The 17,544-nt window shown below is 39.0% G+C and overlaps 1 protein-coding gene across 3 annotated transcripts in view; it reads left to right on the top strand.

Annotated features, from left to right (window-relative positions):
• The window catches only part of MYO5A (myosin VA), a 168,396-nt gene that overhangs the window by 123,523 nt on the left and 27,329 nt on the right, over positions 1 to 17,544 (top strand). For all 3 annotated transcript variants that reach the window (XM_081151001.1, XM_081151003.1, XM_081151002.1), the window contains exons 25-29: positions 669 to 782; positions 7,264 to 7,407; positions 7,660 to 7,713; positions 11,504 to 11,731; positions 16,005 to 16,105. In XM_081151001.1, the coding sequence (XP_081007127.1) occupies positions 669 to 782; positions 7,264 to 7,407; positions 7,660 to 7,713; positions 11,504 to 11,731; positions 16,005 to 16,105 (641 nt within the window). The remainder of the gene's footprint in view (positions 1 to 668; positions 783 to 7,263; positions 7,408 to 7,659; positions 7,714 to 11,503; positions 11,732 to 16,004; positions 16,106 to 17,544) is intronic.

The following is a 17,544-nucleotide window of genomic DNA, read 5'->3' as shown; positions in this document are numbered from 1 at the left end:
ATTATGTAACAAAAGAAATGAAATAAATTTACCGCCTTGCAAATGAGAAAGCCTAGTCTCAAAGAGGTTAAAAAGCTAATTTAAATTCTACTGTTGGGCCATTATTTCAAACCTCACTACTCTACTCTGTGATTTGCATGTGACAAAGAGAAAGTAGACCTAGGAGTAGGTCACCATTATCCTTGCAATGGGCAGATTGGAAGGACCTCATTAAGTCTTGTCTTCTTTGATCTCCCTGCTGCACTTGGCCCTGGAGAACCCTTTTTCATTCACATTCTCTCATTCTCACTTTTCTCTAGAGTCCTTTCCCTCTGTGCAACAGCATGTTCCCCAGAGTTCCATTCTTGAGTATATTTTTATTCTATTTACTATTTACTAATCTATGCTTCAGTTATGGCTAGAGCTAAGCTTTGTATCCCACTGGTTGTTTCAGAGGCTACTAGTTACTTGGGACATTAAGAAGTAGCACTAGAAAAAGATGATGAGATTAAATAAATATGGAGATCAACCCTTTTGTGAGGGTTTGGTCAAGACAACATGGAGTAGATCATTTGGCCATGAGAACAGCAAGTCATTGAGTGGAGATTAAAACCAGGTTAAGGTGGATGCTGTCTTAACTATACCAGGTTTAATTTTGTTGGGTTGATTATGCCCTGTTTGCCTTGCAGAATGTGCCGAAGCCTGGACACAAGAGAACAGACTCCACTCATAGCAGCAATGAGTCTGAATACACCTTTAGCTCTGAAATTGCAGAAACTGAAGATACTACATTGAGGACAGAGGTACATTTTATTTTATTTCTTTTTTTATTGACTTCAGAGAGAGGAAGGGAGGGGGGGGAGAGAGAGAGAAACATCCATGTGAGAGAGTAACATTGATCGGCTGCCTCCTGTACACACCCTGACTGGGGATCGGCCCACAACCTGAGCCACACTGCTCAGGGCTGCCCTTGAATATTATGAATACTAATGCCCAAGAGTTTAGTAAGACTGCTGCCTCTGTTTGGTGACCGTTTTTACCAATGTAATTTTCTTCCACAAAAATAGCTTATAAATCTGCCTTAGTGTTTTATGTTATGTGGTATGAAACCCAAATGACATATTACTGTAACTCCACGAGTACAGTGACTTTAAGTTAGATTGTTCCCAAAACAATTCTCAGATCTTTTCAAATACAGTATTAGTTTCAGTAATGGGTAACTCAAGCACAACTCTTCTATTTTTATATGATATTCTGAGAAAATGGCCAAGTCAGATATAGACCTCTTCTGGCACAATAGCTGAAAAAAATGAAATGATTCTTTCCTTTCTTGTCTTAGTTTTACTTAGGAATGAAAGGTTCCTGCCTTCTCATTCTGTTCATTTAAAGAAAAATGTTACATAATAGGGATGTCATATAGTTAGAGTCATACACACAAGAAGGCTAAGTTACTTGTCCAAGATCATAGCTTGTAAGTGACAGAGCCAGTATTCTGCCTGGTGCTTGTCTGTTTGGATCTCTGTACTCCGACACCTCTCACCCAGGTATTCTACACTGCAGCTCTGCAGGCCCATTTTCGTCTATAGCTGACATGGGGCTGGGGACCCTCGATACAGCAGTATGGCCACTATATAGCAGGACAGAAGTTGTTCCAGGTGTCACCAAACCATCCCAAACTTTAATGATTTCAAACAATAGCAATTTATTATTGCTCACAATTCTTTGGGTTTTGACTGGGCAGTTCTTCAGCCCCATGTGGTATTGGTTGGAGTGCCTCCCTGCATTCATCTGGGGTGCCCAGGTTCTCTTCCTGGGGCCTCTCCATGTGGCTTCTCTCTCCAGCAGCATGGTGAACGGGTTCTAGGAGTGCAAGAGCAAAAGGTGCCAGGTCCAGAACTGTCACAGTGTCAATTCTGCCACATTTTATGGCCAAAGCAAATTACAAGGCTAGCCCAGATCCGTGGGGAGAGGAATAGACTCCATCTCTTGATGGATGGAGAGGCATCTGTGTTGGGAGAAATCCTTGGTGGGTGTCTTTGGGCACTCTCAGAAAGTTAGACTTTGAAGATTTCAAAATTACAACTTCTGAGCCTCCAGTGGATGTGAAGGTTTAGGATTGCATCCTGTTGGTCTCAGTGGGAGTACTCCTCCCAGTGGTCTGAGGGAAGTGTGTTAACAAACTGCCAGCTTCATTGAAATATCACTGAGCAGCTCCTGCATGGGAGGGGCAGCATGGCAGAAAGGGTGTGTTTGCTGCCAATTAATTTGTCTTAAACTCAGGACAAAGCGGCCTTTTCTTCCTAGTTTTGATAGAGGGTATTACATTTTTAAACTGAAAAACTCTTCTATGCTTAACCTCATTTTTATTAATACTGGTATTTGTCAGGGTCTCTACTCTGTTTAAGTTTTCTCCAAATTCTTACAGATTTGAGGGGAGAAGCAATCTTTTTATTTCTAATTCTCACCTGTTTTCTGTTCTCAAGTTAAGAGATAGGTTAGAATGGGATTCAGTACATTTCTCATATCTTTTGAATAATGAAATATGACCTGTGCTCCAGAAACTACAGACAGATCTTGGAGTGTTGCGTACTGTCCTTCACATGCTCTGACCACCAGCAGTAGGTCATGCACCCGGAAGTCTTCTCCCAGTGACGGGGAAGGCTTTTCACTGAACTGGTGATGCTTGTTCCTTGTGACTAAGTGCATGATCTGAAGTGCGGCTGGCTTTGGTTAGGAGTGCTGTGTGTACCATGGGACAGACTACAGTAACTGTCCTCTCTGGACTGAGTCCGTAATCTTAGCCTCAATCTCTGTGTGTCTCAGTTTCTTTATCCATGAAATGGTGATATTGTTATTATCTTACTTTAGAGTGATGTTTTGAAGATTAAATGAATTAATTCATGTACAGTTGCAACAGTGTTTGATATATAGTATGTGTTTAATAAATGTTCTTGCTCTAATCAGGCTTCCGGTAACCATCCTACAGTAATGACTGAGTGTGGTCAGGATCAGAAAAATAGAAACCTATACAACTGTTAATAAAAAAAGAGAGATTGGCCCAGGCCAGGTGACTGAGTTGGTTGGAGTGTCATTCCACACACCAAAAGGTTGCAGGTTCGATTCCCTGTTGGGGCACATACCTAGGTTGTGGGTTTAATCCCCAGTGAGGGTGACTGATCAGTGTTTCTCACATCCATGTTTCTCTCTCTCTCTCTGCTTTCCTCTCAAATCAATGAAAACATATCCTCAAGTGACAAGTAAAAAAGAAAAAGAGCGGCAGCCCAGGCAGCATTGCTCAGTGGTTGAGCGCCGACCCATGAACCAGAAGATCACAGTTCGATTCCGGTCAGGGCACGTGCCCAGGTTGCGGGCTCAATCCCCAGTAGGGGGTGTGCAGGAGGCAGCTGATCAGCGACTCTCACCATTGATATTTCTATCTCTCCCTCTCCCTCTCTCTGAAGTCAATAAAAACATATTTTAAAAAAAAGAGAGATTGAAGAAGGAAAGTTGGAAAGGAGAAAAGTATCAGACTATGACTGTGCATTTGTACTTCTAATTACTTGTGACTTCCAGATTTGCATTTCTTCTTGCAACTATCTCTATAAGGACCAGGTCTGCAAATTAACCCTAACAAACGAAATGAAAACTTTCAGCTCCTATGGGTAATATTCCCACATACCTCTTTTAGAACCTGGTGCCAGGAAAATAATGCCCCTACTCTTGTTTATGCATTGATTTCTTATTTTTAATTAAAATAGGTAGAGCTCTCTCAGACTGTTTTGGAACATAGAATGCCAACCTCAGTCATGTAATAACAGCAAAATTTGAGGTAAAAAAAGAACCAATTTTTTTTAGCTTTGCCAGATCTGTGAGTTGTGGTTCACAAGTCACAGTGGCACCTCCATGGCTGTTTCTCTCCCGAGACTCACCTGCCACTCCGCGTACTTTGCAGCCCTGCCCACTTCCAGCATCTTCATGGTCTGGGATTACATTCTTTTGCAACCATTGCTTCTCTCTGCTCTGTCATACACCTTTCTTGGTAGCCATTGACTAATTATTCCAGTTCTGCTTCTGCTCTCAAGCTTCCTCCCAGCTGTCAAACCCAGGGAAAGGGTCACCATAACTTTCTCAGCTATGGTTAGCAATAATTCCAGAATGACTCCCAGGCCTGTAGTGGTAATTTTGTGAATAAATTCTCTTATCTTCCTATTCTCCTCAGGTGAGAGACTGTCATTTTTTAGGTCAGTTTCAAAGTTTCACTCTTTTGGAAAAGTCCCAGATGACAAAGTCCTTACTAAGGAAGGAAAGCAGCACAAACCCCAGAAACTCCTTGGAGCCAGATAGCCCTGTCTTCCTCCTTGCCCGTGTGGTGGAGAAGACAGATGGTACCTCTTCAGTTAGATGGGTCATTAGGGAGAAGGGTGGGCACCACCCAGAGCACTTAAACATTACCATCCTTTACCTCTCAAGCAATTTTGTACTTGTTAAATGTTACTTTTTGTGTTCCTCCATCTTCTGTTTAATGTTCTCATCTATAGAATTTTGCTGTTATCTAGCAATCAACTAATTCTTTATGTAGTATTAACTGATATTTAAAGAGTTATCCCATCTGATTTCTTTTTTTAATCCTCACCTGAGGATATTTTTTCCATTGCTTTTTAGAGAGAGTGGAAGGGAGGGAGAGAAAGGGAAACATCAATGTGAGAGAGACACATTGATTGGTTGCCTCCCACTTACTCCCACCGGGCAGGGATTGAGCCTGCAACTGAGGTACGTGCCCTTGGCTGGAATCGAACCCGGGACCCTGCAGGCTGCAGGCCGACGCTCTAAACACTGAACAAAACCAGCCAGGGTAGATTTTAATGAAAGAATTTCTTTTAAATAAAAATGGCCATTCAAGTCTGAGAGGGATGATTCCTAAATGACAACATTTTAGGTATAATGAATGAAATAGTATATTCATTCGTAGGATGAAGGCTTCTATTAAAGTGTAAAAAAAGATTAAATAAAAATTTTCATGGACACATACGTCATTAATAAACATTAAAAATATATAAGATGAAATATTTACATTGTAAATAAGTTAAAATAGAAGTGTTTTTGAGGTGTATAGAAATGAGTTTTTTATATGAATGAATTTTGTTTATATAAAATAGAATGAATTTGATTTCATGTTCGGGCAGGGGGCAGGATGTTCTCTCTGTTCCACTAAGTCAGGACAGACTTTGTGGTGAAGATCGTACACATTTTTTCTTACTGTTGAGCATTACAAAAGTGGATAGGGAGGAAAAGTCCGGGTCTCACTAGTTTGTAGGGAAATGACTTGACAGCCTATAAATGTCCCACTTCTTAGTTGATTCTGCTTAGGTGTTTTCTTAGAACTGAAATAACACTGAATAGCACAACTAAGAATTCACAAATGACCAAAGATAGCTGATGAATTTAAAAATTATTCAACTGTATCAAAAGGCAAAGAAATGTAAATTAAAATAACAACAAAATACCACTTTTGCTTTATTGACTGAGCAAATATGTGTTTTTAAATCACAGTTGTTGCTGTTCTAGGCAAGGTGATGTTTACTGATGGAAGTGTAAACTGGCCCAACTAGTACAACAGACTTAGAAACATTGAAGTTTAGGTGGAAAAAATATAAAATAAAATAAAGGAAAAAATGTTAAAGTTTAGATATTTATGTACTAGAATATTTATTTTAGTATATTCAATAGCAAAAAATTAGGACCAACCTCAGTGCCTATCACTAAGGTAATAGCTAAGCAAATGATGGTACACATGTCAAAACAGCCTTTAAAAATTTCTGTTTCAAATATATTGTAAATTTGGAAAACAATTGTAATATGATGCTAAGCTTAAAAGACAGTATATATCTATAATGAAAATATTTCAGTTCTAGAAATCTGCAGACGGAAGACTAAACAAAAATTATGGGTTTTCTCTGGATATGAGGTTACACCTGCATTTTTCTTCTTTGCACTTTTCTTATTTCCTAAATTTTCTCTAAAAACTTAATTTGCTTTTATACCAGAATAAAGAACATTTGTTTTAAAAATTAACAATTGGAAATGTAAGATTAGCTAATCAGTTAAGAATTATACTTCAACCATTTAGTTAAATGTTATTACCATTCTCTCTCTCTCTCAAAAAAAAAAAAAAAAAAGATTCCGTATTATTCCATTAAATCTAAGGATATAATTCCTTCTCCTCTTACCTCATTAAAAGTTCAAACCAAAAGTACACAAGGTAAAACAATCATGGCACTCTCAGGACTTCCATGATGGTGGTTAGTTCTTTCCGTTTGCTTGGCTTTAATTACTGTGTCTATTTATCCTAGTACTTCTCACTGTGATTCTGTTTTAGAACCAATTGCCATACTTTTAAAGTGCTACCAGGTTATTTTTCAGTTTATTAAGGGCTATATATGTTTTCATTTTCTCTTCATCTGATCTCAATATATTTATGCTGACACTTCGCCTTTTCAATAATTATTTTTCCCAATTACAAAAGAATTCAAATAGAGATATGTGAAGTAAAAAATAAAACATTCCCATAGTACCTCCCAATCTCCAAGGTATCCATTGATGGCCTTCTAGATTTTTGTATTCTGTGTGCTTGGTATGTTTAAAAGTCCACATATATTTGTGTGGTTTTTTAAAACAAAATATAAGATCATAATATAAATACTGTCCTGCAACTTGTGTATTTCACTTAATACTTTTATCTAGGACATATTTATCTCCTCATATAGATCTATTTCATTTTTTTTAACAGCTATAAAATATGTCATAATTTGGCTCTACCATAATTTATTTAAAACCACTCCTATTAACTAATATTTGGGTTCTTTCCATATTTTTTTGCAATTACAAAAAATGCTGCAATGAACACCTTTTTCCGTATTTTTTTGTGTACTTGTGTAAGTATATCTGTAGGATTAATTCTTAAACGTAGATTGCTAGCTTAAACTTGATCTTTGAAAAGGCCTACTTTTACTTCCACCAGTATCATATAAAACACTGTTACTAACACATGGCATTATAAATCTTTTCAGTCTTTGGCAACCTGATAGGGAAAAAGTAGTACCTCACTGTTGTTTAACTTGCATTTCTCCATTATTAGCTAGGTTAAACATATTACTTGTGTATTTTTAGCCCTTTATATTTCTCCTGTAAATTTGCCTATTTTTTCTGTTGGGCTGCTCACCATTTTCTCATTGGCTTATACATCTTCCGGATTGACTTGACCATCTTGTTTTTTCTGGGTTTTAGGAGCCAAGTGAGAAGAAGGTACCTCTGGACATGTCGTTGTTCCTCAAGCTCCAGAAGCGGGTCACAGAGCTGGAGCAGGAGAAGCAAGTGATGCAGGATGAGCTGGACCGCAAGGAGGAGCAGGTGCTCCGCAGCAAGGCAAAGGTGCGCAGTGCTGTCCCACCCCAGGGTGCCAGGCAAACTGAGCACTGAGCTGGGACTTTATGCCCAGTTCTGCAGTTTCTTCCTAATGGAAACTCAGCCCACAAGTGCTTTAACCAAGTAAGATTTGATTCAAGTAGTGAGGGCTGACCTCTCCGCACTATTTTCTGCAGAGCAAGGAAATATTCCGAGTAAAATTGTAACAATTAAAATATAGCTACTTATTTATAAAGTTTTTAATTTATATTTCCTTAGGAAGAAGAGCGACCACAAATTAGAGGAGCCGAACTGGAATATGAGTCACTCAAGGTAACAGGAAGTTTCTGCCCAGGACTTCAAATATCTTGTTCTGGCAGAAGACCTGCTGAGAGCCTCTTTCTCAGAGAACATCTTTTAGGGCACCCAAGGCCCTAGTTTAAGCCTTATTCAGGCATTACTCCTGGCCTTGTGTGGTTTCCTTTTATAGGTTCTAGTCTGTATAAGATGGTGTTCAGTCTAATTAGAAACAGGACCATTAGCTGCCATTTGAGGCTGTAGAAGGTAGTAAAGGACAGGGACTCTGGCGTCAGACTGCCTGGGTTCAATTGCTAGGTCCCACCACTCTATGGCTGGGTGCAAGTTATATATCCTTTCTGTGCCTCAGTTTTCTCATCTATAACATGGGGATAATGATAATATTTATCTTATAGGACTATCATGAGTATTATATGAACTAACCCATGTAAACTGCTTAGAATAGTGCCCAGCACTGTATTTAATAGTACCCAACAAATGTTGACTGCTATCTCTATCATCATCATTTTAAAATACAGGCATTTTACATATCAGCTCTAATTCTTACAACAGTCCTGCAAGTCAGTATTTTAGTTCCCATTTTACAAATAAGAAAATTGAGGCTAAGAGATATAAGTAACTTCCCTAAGGTCATACCATTGGAAACTGACAGAAACAGGGTTTGAACGTTGGTATCGCTGCCTCCAAACCCCACTGAAACTGTGTGTTGGTAGAGAAAGATAGCTAGGTATTACTTTGCAGAGTAGAAACATTCTTTTTTTTTTTAAAAAAAACAGTTGGGAGGAGGAGGCTGAAGGTAGAGAATTGTGTCTTCTTAATGTTTGAAGGCAGTGTCTAGACAGTAATAAGCTGCCACTGTGTGTCCCAGAGCACTGAACGAGGGAAGAGGCACTGGACTAGGAGGAGGAGTTCCTGAAATACAAAGCATCTTGGTAACACAGGAGTTGACATTAGTGGTGAGGGGCGGGGGAGAGTCCACTCCTTGATACAGAGCAGGCCGGCTGTGCCCCTACCCACCCAGCCCCATTCCCACTCCCGCCCCCACCCCCGGCTCGCTCCTTCCTCTGGTTTCCAGAATCAGAACGTTTTGATCCCTGCAACACCTGAGCTATCAGGCTGTCAGCTCTCAAAACACCCCCAGCTTCAAAAGTTTTCTAAGTTATTGATTAATTTTTTAGTGTTAAATTTATTTTTCTCAGATATTTTCTGCTTCTGTAAATTTTTTACTATTTTCTGCTAAGTAAAGTGTAGTCTGTAAAAATTATAGTAAAGTTTATGGTTAAAACCAAACAAAGATAAAAGTTAGAAAAGCCACAAAATAGTATAAGGAAACTCTTATCATTTTAAAGCCTTTATGTATATTTGAGATTTCCTAGGGTCTCTCCAAGCAGTCCTGAATTTTTTTTTCTTTTTCAATAATATTACTTCAAGTCTAGTCCTGATACATTCTTTCCTAACACTGTGATTTGGAACATAACTTATGCACACTAAGAGGCCCCTATCCTCCGTGGATTTGCCACTTTCCCCTGTCCAGACTGCTGATTACGTCTTCCTCACCGGCTGCCTGGCATCTTGGCGTAGAGAATCCTGTCCTTTACTGTGCCCAAACCCACAACTTTTATCAGCTCCTTCCCCTGAAGATAGAATTTTTTAACTGATATTTAATAAACACTTAACTAATAACACCTGTATTTATAGTTTTAAAAGTTTTTCCTACACCTTATCTTATTTAATCATTGTCACAACTTACAAGTTTTCCTTTTTTTTAAAGATTCATACTCTGAGGCTTAGTAAGAACAGTTAAAAGATATGCTCTCAGATAGCAGTCTGATTTTGAATCCAGGTCTCCAGACTAAGGAAACTTTCTAAACATCCTGGGTTCCTATCATCATTTATTTGAAAACTAATTTTTACAAAAATATATAGTATTTACTTTTAAAGGACCCTTTTACCCTTTCTAATTACAACAAGAATGAATCTCTTGCTCCTGCAATGAAAGTACTACTTTAATATTTATATTTGTGGAAGGAGAAAAGGGTGGCAGCAAATGGCATCTCTGTTATTCTTACTTTCATTGTCTTTTGCACTCTCTGACCAGAAGACCAAATCATGATATAGATCATACAAGACAAGAATCCAATGCAGTGGGATAGGACAGATCAGAGGAATGGGGTTAGGAATCTGACCTTTAGCTCTGCTCACTCTGCCTGCCTCACACAAAAATGGACAAATAAAGACATTCTCTGTAGTATGTTAAAACTGAGGCCCAGATCACAGAGTTCACAAGTATTAGCTTGAGTGTTTCTCAAAATGTCCCTGTGGCCAGTAGCATCAACATCAGCTGGTAACTTGTTGGAAATGCAAATTTGTGGGCCTCACCCCTGACCTATGGAATCAGAAGCTCTGGGGGTGGGGCCCAGCAGCTTGTCCTCCAGGTGATCCTGATGCACACTGAAGTTTGGGAAACGCTGCAGAGAGCTTAGGTGTCTGAGTAAAGACAGCCGTGTTTTCTGTTGCAGAAGTGAGCAATGCGAATCTGAATACCAGTTGGTGGGAGACTGTTGGATAGGAAGGAGCATTCTTTTTCACATAAGAATGGATTAATTCATGAAAGAAAGGGTTATTTATTCTTAACTAGAGAAAAAAAGACTAGTTTTACTATCACATGTTAAAAAGTCTGATATGGTGCTACAAACACAAGATTGCCTCTCTGCAAGAAACAAAATACTTTATACAGCAGTACCTCACATCCACTATCATAAGACCCTATCTCATGTGCTAAATAAATTATCATGGTGCTTTTATTTAATTTTAAAAGTTTTCAATTATAGTTTACATTCAGCATTATCTTTTATTAGTTTAAGGTGTAGCGATGGTACTTTCAAATGACTGTCGCTTCACTGTTTATCAGCTGGCATTCTGTGACATTTGTGCTCTAGTGCCAGGAAATATAGTTTAATGTCAGAGCCTATTCTGGGTTCCCATTGCCATGGCTTGAGCAGAATGTGCCGAGGGCAGCACCACTGGTGGCAGAAGGATGGCTGGTGGTATGTGCAGCTATGGAGGGGCAGAAGGAGGAGAGGTGCCTCATCCTCTACTCCCACCTCCCGAAGCTCTGCCAGCAGCCTCACAAGCGTGTCACACAGGAGAGAAGTGTGAAAAAAAGTTATCTGTGCTCGCTTCTGCAGCATATGTACTAAAATTGAACTGACACAGAGATTAGCATGTCCCCTGCACAAGGATGACACTCAAATTCGTGAAACATTCGATGTTAAAAAACATTATTTGTTGTCATCAAAACTCTACAGGGAATTTTATTAGTTTAAGTGATGTGGTAATTATTTTTTTAGACATTAAAAGCCTAAGATTTCAGTTGTCTTTTTATTCTGTTTTACAAAGGAAATAAAAGGATGCTACTCTTCTTTCAGAGATCCGCTCATTGGAAATAGCCCAACTAGCTGGACCCTTACAGTTGCCCTTATATTTACCCACAAACAAAACCTGGGCTTCCTAGGCCTGGGCTAATCTCTCCAGGCCTGTGAACACACCCTGGGCAGGCCTGTAATAAATATGACTCTGGAATTTAGGGTAATGAAGCGAACTATCATTCACCTTGCTCAATTCTACTTGATGTCAGACTTCCTTACTTTGCAGGGCAGAGTTCCCAGTAGAACCTGGGAAGCCATTCACTAGGGTAGCTCTGATAGTCTTTTCCAGCAGAATTCTTCTGCTGGCTTGGGGGAAGATGGGCATTCCGATGTAAAGTTGAGGATGACAGGGTGAACTATTCTATGTCTCTACACAGCGTCAAGAACTAGAATCAGAAAACAAAAAACTGAAAAATGAGCTAAATGAGTTACGCAAGGCCCTTAGTGAGAAAAGTGCCCCAGAGGTGACGGCTCCAGGTGCACCCGCATACCGTGTCCTCATGGAGCAGCTGACCTCTGTGAGTGAGGAGCTCGATGTCCGCAAGGAGGAGGTCCTCATCTTGAGGTCTCAGCTGGTGAGCCAGAAAGAGGCCATCCAGCCCAAGGTAAGCAGGAGCACTTGGCTAACAAGGGTGTTTGGGTACCAGCCTCTGTTTGTCTATCCATTGCCTCTAATGTATAATGAAGCAAACACTTAAGAGCATTTTTAGTCTAAATGAGGATGTTACCATTTTAAAAAAAAAAATCTCAATGTTGTTTTAAAACTGTTGCAAATGTTAACTGGAGTGAGCACAAAGCAAGTAAACTCCCAGATGGTTTTCAGAGTCTCATCTTTCACTCATGAGCCAAGGGCTTTTAAAATTAATTTTTGTAGTAATTTAGCCACAATAAATTCTGATCAAAAATAAAATCCTATTAAATACACAAATCCGTGAATTGTCTTGCTATGGGAAGGCATTAATACGACTTTAAAATTATTTGTTGAAGATAGCCTGTTTAAATGGAAAGGTAACATGAAAAGATTAGAAAGGAGATCAGTGAGTGGAAGTTACGCGGAGACGAGTTCTGCTCACTTCCGGTAGTTCTGTTTAATAGGGGAGCTGTCCCAGTGGGGAGGGGCTGTGGTTAGTGATTGAACAGAAAGGACCCAGGCTGGAGGATATAGATGGCCCTTTGGAGTTCTTCCCTGCCCTGAGGTATTCTGAGACCTCGCAGTCAACTATTCCAACAGCATGCCATGCCAAATAAATCAGGACTGTGATACATGATGAACTGAGTGCCTGAAAGATCTGAGAGTGCTCCTCTTAGAAATGGTAGTTCTGCATGTGGCTGAGATAGTGGCGAACCTAGCACGTAGGTTTGGATTTGATAATGGCAACTCTCACCTAACAAATGGAGTTATATAAAGAAATGGCCTTCCTTATTTTAAAACAAATCACAAACCCCTTAAGTCTGAAATGAGAAGTTGGAAAATGGGAATCTTTCCTTTGGTTTGGCCCTACAGATACATCTCACCTTCCCTGGAGCTGTTTCATTTTTGGTTCCCATGGTGACCACTCTAGAAACAAGGCTCTGAGTCCACAATCATGATTCCTTTCTCTGGTTCCCTTGTGACAAATTGGTATACTCATAAGAAACTTCAATATAGTCAAGGGAAAGGAAAAGAAAAATGAACCAAGGGGTTTAAAAACAATCTAGCTAACAGAGCACATAGCTCTGGGATCACACACCCTCAGGAACCCACCTCACATATTCCATGTGACATCTGCTTGCCAGCCCCTAAAGGGCTGGTCCTGTCTAACCGAGGCTTTTCCTCTTCCAGCTCCCAGCTTACACATGGCCGCAGCTTGTCCTCTCCTAGGAAAATGATGCTGATTGAGACCTTTCAAACACCCCAGGGCTGTTCATCCCACTCAGTTTCTAGTCATAACACATCATGTCACAATTTCTTTGCAGGACAGTGGTGACACCCAGTGAGCAAGGTGATGATCCAGCCCAGCCGGGTCTAGTTTATCTGCTCCACCTCCACGAGTCTTCGAGGAGGCTTTACTTGGACAAATGACATCCTATCAGGCATTACTTTAACTCTCACAGACCTTGGAAAAGAATTTCACCCATATAAAACAGGAGGGTCATCTTTCACATACTCAGAAATACTTCACAATTAAAAAACACAAAGAATTTCAAGCACTTATTTCTAAGAATTAAGACTTGCCATCACATAAATATATGTTAATGTCTACCTCATGTCAGATTCATGAATATTTATTTGTTTATGGAGTTGGTTTTACAGAAACAATTCATGGTTGTTTTTTACAGTTTACTTTTATTTGTTATGATGGAGGCTCTGATAGAATTTATTTATGGAACCTAAGAGTTTATTGTTTTCTCCATTTGTTTTTTTGTGCTTGCTGACTTGTGATTTTTCAGGATGACAAGGTAATTATAAAATTTTTAGTAAATACTATTTAGTTCTAATTTTAGTTTACAAATATCGCTCAATATATATGCAATTGATGCTTTCTGGCCACCAGGTCTACTTTTATATTTGCAAATTGATTTCCTATTTTGACCCCTTCTTGTTTGGGAAGTCAGTGGGAAAGTGTGGAGGTAGTAGTCTCCAGCCTGGCTCACAGAGAGTCCTCCATGACTTCTAATTCTCAGCCAGCTTTCTGACTCACTATGGTAGTTCCTAGGCCATCCACAAGTGGGGGAGGGAGCCCTTAACCTGGCATACACAGAAAAGCACAGGCTCTCCCGTGCTCTCATGTCTCTCAGCTATGGATTTGTTGGCCAAGGGTAAAGAGGAGCCTGGGTTGCTAGGCACACTTGGGAAGGGTGGGATTTTCTGACATGGTTCAACCCTTTCAGGACTTTTGGTCACTGACTTGAGGGAGACAAACTGAGCAGTGAATCAGAAACTTGCTAACACTGGCAGTTTAAGCCTGAGCCCATGCCCCAGCCACCATTTCTTAGCTAAGATAGGCCAGATAAGGGAAGGACTGGTTACTGACTCTCAGGACAGCAACATACTGAGAGGCCTAGCTTTTCTTTGCATTAGTTAATTAGATCAAATTGCCTAATTTACTAAAAGTTCAAAACCACATCCTGTAGGTAGGTCCTCAGATATCAGAGAATACATGTAGCATTATAGAACCTGGGCCTTTGAGAATTATTACTTAAAATTTTTAAATCTGAGTATAGCCCTTTATGGAATAGAAAGATTTTCTGCCTTTCAGAGAAAGAGAAAAAGAAATTTTCTATGAAATGCGTACTAAAATATTTCTAAAAATAGCTAAAGAAATGCTGTATGTGGTGTTTATGGGAAAGATGTTTAAAATTCAATAAAACATAAGCTTTTGTTAATAGCTTTTATCAGATTATATTTGGTCTTCTCCAAGGATACATTTATAAACTCACAAAAGAACAGCATTAGGAGAAAAGGGACTTTTTTTAAAAAGGCTGTTTCTTAAAAACACTGAAATTCAAAAGCAAGTATTTGTCGGCCTCTAGTTGGCATTCAAGTTATCTTGAAACTGGTCTCTAGCCCGGCCGGGCATGGCTCAGCGGTTGAGCATCGACCTAGGATCCAGGCGATCGGGGTTTGATTCCCGGTCAGGGCACATACCTGGATTGTGGGCTCAATCCCCAATGACTCTCTCATCATTGATGTTTCTGTCTGTCTCTCCTTTCCTTTATCTGAAATCAATAAAGATATATTTTTAAAAAAAGAAAAAAAAGAAACTGGTCTCTAAGATCCTTGTATTTGAAGTGTATTCTGTGAACACCACTTCATTGTAAGATCTGTCTGTAAGGCAAACGTGGACTAAAGGATCAGACATATACTATTTAGACAAATAGCATGGCCCCTTGCGTGCTACAGTGTATTATTCTTTAGAGGCTATAGAACATTTGATCTCATTATGTATTTTTGTCCTGGTTTAGGGGAGAGAGAGAAAAGCTGAGTAGAAGCAAAATTTTGAAATTACAGTGGTTGTCAGACAGATTAAACCAAAAAGGAAAAATAAAAAAGGAAGTAAAAATGTTTAGTAGAAAAGTCCTTTTTATACAAAATCATTAGTAATTCTGACCTGCCAGATATTTATTTCAAAAGCTTATGTACCATGTAGTACTGTAACAGAGGAAAAAGAATTGAATAAGAGCAGCTGGTAGATATTTATAGGGAACTGGATTCTTCCCATTTATATAGATCTAAAGATGTGAGAAACTTTTAATTTTGCTGAAGCATACATCTGAATGCCACCTTTTTGTACTGAGTTTTTCATGGAAGAATGAGCTTTATGTCAAACTTTTAGTGTATTATTAGGGCATCTGTTTTATTATAATTGATCGAAAAGTAGTAGAAAGAACAGCGTTGTCCGTTTCACTAAATACTCAGTGTTCTTGCCTGGTCTTTGTTCTGATGCTGTGTATATATCAGGAAATATATATATTTATACTATATATTTTTGAAATATATGAAACGTATTTTATTTGAGTGTATATATATAAAGTATATAGTATATACAGTATTAGAGCAATAACCAAGCAAGAACACCAAGGAACTATATATTAGAATATATATATATATATTCACCCCCAACATACACACACATAATGTAAAACACACATAGCCCGTCCGTTATTTTATTTCAGGGCCGTAGTATTCCAGAATCTCACCACATACATAGCAGCGCATTAAGGATTCTCAAGAAAAGGACTGAAGGCTCCTCTTTCCCTTGACTGCCTGTGCCCCACCATCCCCTAGGGTCTGGAGGGGCAGCGTTGTGGTGGACACAAAAACAAACAAGTATGTCGTATGTGGGCCAAAGCTTGTGAGTTGGTTCTTAATGTGGAAATGTGTCATTTCCTCTACAGAACACAATGACGGATGCCACAGTACTTTTGGAAGATGTACAAAAAATGAAAGATAAAGGCGAAATAGCACAAGCATACATTGGTTTGAAAGAAACAAATAGGTAAGTTGGTCCTGTTTTTATTCCATTTTGGTTTAATCATATTGATTTTTAGTCTTCAGGCCTCTTGTACAGTAAGGCAAAGTATTTATACATTGCTTTAGTAGACATCAACTGACCTTCAAAGGGAATCCAAGTTTTTCAATATATTCAATAAAGTCCCATGATAACATAAGGTAGATTATTGATGAGAGGTGTCAGGGAAAATGTCCTTCGCATCAAGGGGATGTATGTCTGCATCTTCAGGTCTTAGCCTTGAGAAGAAAACCAGTTGCTCACTGTTGGACTGTCTTGGGGAGTCACTTTCATTTGCTTTCAGACTGATTATTTGTGAAGGTTTGTAGGGGCAACTGCAGCTTTCAATAATCAGATTTAATGTGAGAAGAAATGATGAAGTATCTGGAATCATATTAGTGATAGCCATATAATTCTATAAGGGTTCCATAATTTTTAGAAATCTAGGGCAGGACCCTGATAATTGAGACATTTTTGTCATGTTCCCTAAGGTGTCCTTAGAAAATCCTAACTCTGGTTTTATTCCATTTACTGTAAATGCAAGTGAAATTGCAGATAGCACTTAGCTCAGTCGCTATACACTTAAGAACTTTGGGTGTGCTGGCCAAGAATGCAGGATTTGCACCATCTCTAAATGACGACTTTCCCGGAGCTTTTTCTATAGCTGAGACTATATCACAGAATAAAGGCTTATCTCTGGAATTTTGTCAGCCTTCCTCTCACCCCTTCCCAACAGACCCTTAGTGCTACTGAACTCTGAACTTAAAAGACTGCATGCTTAAAAGAATATGGCCAGTGATGATCACAGAGAAAGACAATTCTAGAGATGTTTATTATCAGCGTGCAGTCTGGGTCTCCTGGTGCATACATAGTACCACGATTCGTATATGGAAATGCTTCACAAACTAAAGAATATCTTCTTTTATGGGCAAAGGTGGAGAATGTTTATAAAAGTAGTTAAACTTGAATTTTAATTTATGAATGTAAATGATAAATAACACATATCTTGTAGCTAAGATTGTATAAGTATAAAAATAGCTAGATCACGCTGTTCATCCATCTACTTAGCCTTTCAATTACCAGAGTTGTATTGCATGTTGATTTCACGCCAGGCCCTGTGCCACAGACTGGGAATATTAGCAATCAGCAAGGTAAATGCATTCCTTACTTTCACAGGGTTTATAGCTGTTGAGGAGACAGCCAAGAGAATTTGGACTTCAGTGATAGTGGAAGCTGTTGAAAGATTTTAAGTAGGAGAATGATATGAGATTTGAATTTTAGAAAGCTACCCCTGGCATATGTGTTAGAGAATAGATGTAGTGGAACAAGATTGAAAGCATAAAGACCAGTTAAGAGGCTATTACTGTAATTGAATGACATAGTATGGTGACTTTAACTTCGTGGCATTTGGGATTGCAAGAAATGGG

This window comes from Miniopterus schreibersii (assembly GCF_964146895.1).
Source record: "Miniopterus schreibersii genome assembly, chromosome: 1".
Classification (NCBI taxonomy): domain Eukaryota; kingdom Metazoa; phylum Chordata; class Mammalia; order Chiroptera; family Miniopteridae; genus Miniopterus; species Miniopterus schreibersii.
This window is presented reverse-complemented; position numbering and strand designations above follow the sequence as displayed.